Source organism: Rhinopithecus bieti, unplaced genomic scaffold (genome assembly GCF_001698545.2).
Source record: "Rhinopithecus bieti isolate Rb0 unplaced genomic scaffold, ASM169854v2 scaffold_21866, whole genome shotgun sequence".
NCBI classification, from domain to species: Eukaryota; Metazoa; Chordata; class Mammalia; order Primates; family Cercopithecidae; genus Rhinopithecus; species Rhinopithecus bieti.
In genome coordinates this window covers 18,697-25,657 of record NW_016810192.1, presented here as the reverse complement: position 1 = coordinate 25,657, position 6,961 = coordinate 18,697, and the positions used below count along the sequence as shown (strand labels likewise).

The 6,961-nt window shown below is 49.7% G+C and overlaps 1 protein-coding gene across 10 annotated transcripts in view; it reads right to left on the bottom strand.

The window, feature by feature from the left end:
- Positions 1 to 1,275: 1,275 nt before the first annotated feature.
- APOL5 (apolipoprotein L5) overlaps positions 1,276 to 6,961 on the bottom strand; it is a 10,177-nt gene continuing 4,491 nt past the window's right edge. For 2 of the 10 annotated variants that reach the window (XM_017891611.1, XM_017891613.1), the window contains exons 2-4: positions 4,350 to 5,272; positions 2,680 to 2,844; positions 1,276 to 2,240 (exon numbers count right to left, since the gene is read on the bottom strand). In XM_017891611.1, the coding sequence (XP_017747100.1) occupies positions 2,212 to 2,240; positions 2,680 to 2,844; positions 4,350 to 5,272 (1,117 nt within the window). In that variant the 3' untranslated portion in view covers positions 1,276 to 2,211. Of the gene's footprint in view, positions 2,241 to 2,679; positions 2,845 to 3,406; positions 6,039 to 6,961 lie in introns of those variants that run through there. The other 8 variants (XM_017891612.1, XM_017891614.1, XM_017891609.1 and 5 more) reach the window with 7 other exon arrangements.

The window sequence follows — 6,961 nt, the reverse complement described above, 5'->3', positions numbered from 1 at the left end:
GTAGAAGCCCAAATCCTTACTGTAGCTCTAAGACCCTGCACCTTTTGGCCTCCAGCTCCCTCTCCAGCCTCCTCGCTACCCTCCCTTCGCATTCCCTACCTCTCTCTGCTCCCGGCACCACAAGCACCACACCCCACCAGCAGCCCCCGAACGTCCCAAGCAGGTGTTTGCCCTCGCTGCTCCCTCTGTCTGGAAAGCTCTTCTCCCAGACACCCTCACCACTTTCATGTCTTTGCTGAAAGATCAGCCTCTCAGAGAGGCGTGCCCCGATGATCCTATTTGAAATTGTGCTCCTGCCCCATCCTACGCTCCATGTAACTCCTTTCCAAACTCATTTTTCCCCCCAACACTCACTACTTTATAATACACTGTAACACTGATTTACTGTGTTTCTTTTCCGTGTTCCCCTGCCTCCACCTTGAGAATGAAAACTTCGTGAAGGCAGGATTTGTTTTGTTTACTGCTTTTCCCCAGTGCCTAGAACAATGCCTTTTCGGGTCTGGATGGACGGATGGGTGGATGGACAGATGGGCTGGAGGCTCCCTACGCTTTCCAGCCATTGCTAACACCATGGAGTGGTCTTCCGTGGAAACACCCATTCTCCCACTGTTGCCGTGTTCCGTGATGAGGAGTCTGCATGCACTCAAATGAAGACCCGCTGACTATGACTTTGTCCTCTTTGGTTGTTCTGAGACGGAGTCTGGCTCTGTCGCCCAGGCTGGAGTACAGTGGCGTGATCTCAGCTCACTGCAACCTCTGCCTCCCAGGTTCACGCCCTTCTCCTGCCTCAGCCCCCCGAGTAGCTGGGACTACAGGCGCCCGCCAGCACACCCGACTAATTTTTAGTATTTTTAGTAGAGACAGGGTTCTACCGTGTTAGCCAGGATGGTCTCAATCTCTTGACCTCGTGATCAGCCCGCCTCAGCCTCCCAAAGTGCTGGGATTACAGGCTTGAGCCATCGCGCCCGGCCTTTTTTTTTTTGAGATGCAGTCTCCCTCTGTTGCCAGGCTGGAGTGCAGTGGCATGATCTCGGCTCACTGCAACCTCTACCTCCTGAGTTCAAGCGATTCTCCTGCCTCAGCCTCCCAAGTAGCTGGGACTACAGGTGCGTGCCACCACACCCAGATAATTTTTTGTATTTTTAAAAGAGATGGGGTTTCACCGTGTTGGTCAGGCTAGTCTCGAACTCCTGATCTCGTGATCTGCCCACCTCGGCCTCCCAAAGTGCTGCGATTACAGACGTGAGCCACTGTGCCTGGCCGAGTTTGTCCTGTTTTTAAACATTTTATTTTAGATTTGCAGTAAATATTTATTATCTATATTCCTTCTATTTTATAAAACAGTAATGTGCGTAACTGAAGACTTGAAAAACACAGAAAGGCAGAAAGAAGAGGGGACACATCACCACGTTTACCCCTGAACAGCCACACCGGGACCTTGCTGTGCTCCTTGGAAGGGTTTTGTTTTCCTGCGCACAAGTCTGAGAGATGTGCTTTCCTTAAGTAAAAGGTAAGGAAGTCCCTGCTCTTTTCCACCTAATAACACAAGCGACACTTTCCTCGTGAACCCAGTCATTGAGGGAGCATCATTTCTGACAGCTACCTAGTGTTTTATCAAGTGGATGAATATTTTGTATGTAACCAGTTCCCTAGCACTGGAACATTTTAATGGCTTCACATTTTTCATGATTATAAATTATGCTACAGTAAAGGGATGATTTTCTCCCAGTCACAGCTTTTCTCAAATCACTAACTTGTCATTGCAGAACCCTGGGAATGGAGAATGGATCTTAGCTTGAGCAACAGTCTCCACGCAAAGGTGTTGAATGCAGAGTCATGACAGATGACAGGAGGGAAGAGGGGGAGGAGTGGCAGGTGATAGTTTAAAAATGTTTTCATTTTCATTATGAAGGTACTATGTAGTTACATACAATTTGGAAAATACATAAGTTTGGACTGTGTTCCAGCTCCAGTTTTAATTAACATGAACATGTAGGTCTTCTCGGTTTCCAACTCCATCTGTACCCACGAAAAAGCTGGTCTCTTGCCAATGTGTCTTCCACCCCAGGTATTCCTGGAGTCCGCAAGGGTGACCACAAACCACTAGAGGTTTGTCTTCTATTATCATCGCTGCTGGTTTTTATTATTGCCACTAAAGCTTCCCTACCCCCATTATTCTTCATCGAAGACTTGCATTTTGCCTTTGTTAAATCAAGGTTCAGTGGTGACAGGGTGACCAACTAGGGTAAAAAAAAGAAAGGAAATAGTTTACTCACTTCTGCAGCATCTTAGGGATCCCACAGTGGGTTCACTTGAAATCCCAGAAATGACAGGGCTGGGCGAGGTCATTCTTCACTTTGCACACCTAGCCCTTGTCTGTCTTATTCACTGCTAGGCCTGGCATGACGCCTGGCACAGGGGTGTGCCCAATTGAGATTTGTGCATTGATGAACTTCATGAATGAACGAATGGCTCATCTGGCAGGAAGTACAGAGAGAGCTCTGTGAGATGACTGGCAAAGGCACCAGGTGGCGTGGCAGGTGGCCGGATGGAAAGGTAGCAGCGGCCTCTCTCCCCGTTAGGCCCTCCCTTCCCTTCTCCGAGGCCCACCCACCCAAGGAGGGGTTACTTCACTGTCATGGGTTCCCACAGCTCCCGGCTTGCTTGCATCCCACTTACCTCTTCTCGCTGTCAGTGTCTTTCCGGGGCCTGGTGCTGGTGGGGCTGGCTGGTGGCCAAGTGTCCTTGGGGCAGAGACTGTCCTCTTTGGTGTTCTCGGTGCCCCGCCAGGGCCCAGACTAGGCTGGTGCTCCACGACAGGCCAGGGGAGAGGTGAGCGAGACCCTGTGGAACATGAGTCTCTGCATCTCACAGCTTCCAAGAAAGTGATCTGCCCCGGATGTTCAGAAGCTCAAATATGTTCCCAGAGAGCAAAACTCTATCGGTTTTGAGAGGATAAGAAGAGAACCCCTCCTGCCCCAGAAGAGTGGATCCTAAACTTGGCTGCACCACAGAATTACCTGGAGATCTTTAAAAATGTCTAAAGTCGGCCGGGCATGGTGGCTCACGCCTGTAATCCCAGCACTTTGGGAGGCCAAGGCGGGTGGATCACGAGGTCAGGAGATCGAGACCATCCTAACTAACACGGTGAAACCCCGTCTCTACTAAAAATACAAAAAAAATTAGCCAGGCGTGGTGGCGGGCACCTGTAGTCCCTGCTACTCGGGGGACTGAGGCGGGAGAATGGTGTGAACCCGGGAGGCGGAGCTTGCAGTGAGCCAAGGTTGCGCCACTGCACTCCAGCCTGGGCGACAGAGCGAGACTCCATCTCAAAAAAAAAAGAAGGGTCTGAAGTCCAGGTCACACACCAGACCAACTGACGCCCAGCCCCTGGGGTAGGACCCACCCACTTGTATTTTCTGCAGTTTCCAGATAATTCCAACATGCAGACGCATTTGGAGCCATCTCGTAAATCCTCAGCCCCACACAGGCTCCATTTAACGAGAACCTGTTGAATGGACAATGAGTGAGTGAGTGTTTCCGCCTTCGCGTCTTCGGCAAAGACTTACATGCCCTTCCCAGGTTTCAGTTTGTGGCCGCCCGTCGTTCTATGAAACGTGAATCTCGAAACTCTCCTTTATTTTTGGTAGCAGTTTTCTTGTTTCAGTTTTCATATCTAGGAATTTAATTTCTCTACATAGGAAAATCTAGAACTATGTCTTTCAAATAAAAATCCTTTCCCAACTCATTGGAAGTGTCATTTTTATCACGCAATGCCACATTCATGTCGTTCAACACGTATTTCTGGCACACTGGCTACGTGCCAAGCACTGCTAGGTGCTGGGAATACTGGTATGGACAAGAGGGACACAATGGCCCAGCCGTCACCACCCAGACTGATAAACTGGCTCATCTGGTCTTGTGGCCTCTACCCAGGAACCGGCTCAGCGCAAGAGGATGACTTCGACTTCCGATGATGTCATCTCCAATCCGAGCAACCAGCACTCCTCACTCCCGGGACCCCTATCCGCCAAATTATCCTTCCCTGCTGGAGCCTGCAGACCACAGGAGAGGCAGACAGGAAGCACCCACACACACACACACATATGGGATTTCAAGAATTTATGGTTATTTATGGTCAGGGCTTTGAGAGAAGAGAATGCAATCCTGGGAGGAACTGAGGGCACCCAGTTAATGTCAGGGGTGTGGGGGCAAGTCCTCTCTTTGAAGAAAGGACAGCTGTAGTTATGCACTGATGTGTCCGTTTGTTTAGCATTCCTCGCCCCCCACCCCCATGCTAAGCTTTTAGAAGAGCAAGACCACATCTGTGTCATTTGCTGCCTTCCTACCTTCTGGTTTAATCACACGGGATCCTCGAACAGCCCTTCCCCGGCAGCTGGAAGAGGTCCGGCTTGCCTTCTGTAGCAGGTGCCGGTGGCGCTCAGTGAGCCAGTCCAGGTCCTGCTCCAGCTTCTTAGCAAGTGTCCTCAGTTCCTCCGCTGTCTCCGTCCTTGCCCCATCCTCCAGGTGCTTCCAGCTCTGCAGGAAGCTGCTCATGTCTTTCAACAGTAAGAAGCCAGCCCCAGCAGCACCCATCACCCGGGCACCATTGGTCATAGCCAGAGTTGTGCCCTCAAAGGCTCTCTGCACCCCTCTAGCCCTCCAGAAAGGGATGTGTCTTGTGACCACAAAATTCTTGACCATAGCCATGAACCCAGAGTTGGCTTTGGCCATCTGGTAGGCACGAAGGTCCCTGATGCCCTTGATGGCTTTTACACACTTATCAACACAAAAGCCAGCAGCCCCGATTTCAGACCAATTTATTTCTCCGAAAGCCTCATGTGATGTCGTCAGAGGCCCCAGTCGGCTGGCTTTGTCTCTTGCTGCTGAATTGCTCCTATTTTCTAAAACATTTGTTACTATGTTGGTGATGGCAGCTGCTGCCCCCAACCCTGTCGCAGCTGCTGAGAGCATGAGACTGCCTCCTGCTGTCACAGGTGCTAGGGCCAAACCCAGGAGGCTCATGACCCCAGAAACAGCCCCGGAAGAGCTGGCCACCAGGCTGGTCTTGGTCAGCAACTTGTGAGTGGTGTCAACTTGGTCCGCAAGGGTGTTAAGTTCTTTGATGTTCTGTTCTAGCTCAAATTTGTGCAAAGGAAAATATGAGAGAAACAGTTTTTCCTCCTCTGACAGATACCCATCTGGCATGGAATCTTTGTCACATCGCGTCAGTTCTTCAAACAGAACACAGGACAGCATATCAGCCTCATCACTGTGGACAGTTGACATCAAATTGTTAATTTTCCAACTCTGGCACAGGTTCACCAGTGAGGCTAAAGACATTGAGGTAATCTGAGTACTAAAATGTGTGCAGGAGGCAGAGCCCTGGGAATCAAGGTACAATGTCAAAACCACCTTTGCAGAAATTCTAACAGTGGGGAAATTCTGGCAGTGAAAGGGGTCTACCCTAACTGGCTTCATCTTGCTTCTAACCTCCAAGCTGTTCTTGTTCTTTCTTCTGGGCATAGGCTCAACTAACTTTGGGAGGAATTTAGTTTATAGTTTAACTTTCAAACAAAGATGACAACAGCCCCTTCCCGAAACAAACCCCCTTCTTGCCTAGGGACCAGACTGCCTTTATAGGACTAAAAAATTAGCCATAATATTAGAAATTATAATTTAAGTGTCATTCAACCAGAGGCCACAAGATTCTAAACCTCCCCAGTTGCTCCTCGACATCACATCACTATTGGAAAACCTAACACGAGTGCTTGAGATATTTTTCAGACCCTGCACTCAGTGGGTCAGCTGTTGCCACCCAGACTGATAAACTGGCTCATCTGGTCTTGTGGCCTCTACCCAGGAACCGGCTCAGTGCAAGACGGCGACTTCGACTTCCTATGATTTCATCTCCAACCCCAGCAATCAGTACTCCTCACTCCCTGGACTCCTACCTGCCAAATTATCCTTTAAAAAAAAAACAGTCCTGGCCAGGCATGGTGGCTCATGCCTGTAATCCCAGCATTTTGGGAGGCCCAGGTGAGCGGATCACAGGGTCAGGAGTTCAAAACCAGCCTGGCCAATATGGTAAAACCCCATCTCTACTAAAAATAGAAAAGTTAGCTGGTCGTGGTGGTGGGCGCCTATAGTCCCAGCTACTCGGGAAGCTGTGGCAGGAGAATTACTTGAACCCGGGAAGCGGAGGTTGCAGTGAGCCCAGATCGCGCCACTGCACTCCAGCCTGGGCAACAGAGTGAGACTTCGTCTCAAAAAAAAAAAAAAAAAAAAAAAAAAAAAAAAAAAAAATAACAACAACAACAACAAAACCCACTCCTCAAATTTTTGGAGAAACTGACTTGAGTAATAATAAAACTCCAGTCTCCCATTCATCTGGCTCTGCACGAATTAAACTCTTGATTGCAATTCCCCTGTCTTCATAAATCAACTGTATCTGGGCAGAGGGCAAAATGAACCCATTGGGCTGTTACAGTGTGGGCAGCAGACAGACAGACAGACAGAAGGTCCACTCTGGCCTGGAGCCCTGGGTGGGGGTGGCATGTGTTTTGAGCAGGAGCACAGTTTGAACTACCCCTATGCAGGCCCAGGCTGGTGGCTTACTATTCCATTCATCCACAAACAGCTCTCTTCTAAATGTATGTGGATACTAGCCCAGGCCCAGTGGCTTGCGTCTGTAATCCCAGCACTTTGGGACACCGAGGTGGATGGATCACCTAAGGTCAGGAGTTCGAGACCAGCCTGGCCAACATGGTGAAATCCTATCTCTACTAAAAATACAAAAATTAGCCGGGCATGGTAGTGGGTGCCTGTAGTCCCAGATACTCAGGAGGCTGAGGCAGGAGAATCGCTTGATCCTAGGAGGCGGAGGTTGCACTGAGCCGAGATCGCACCATAGCACTCCAGCCTGGGCAACAACAGTGAAACTCTCTCTCAAAAAAAAAAA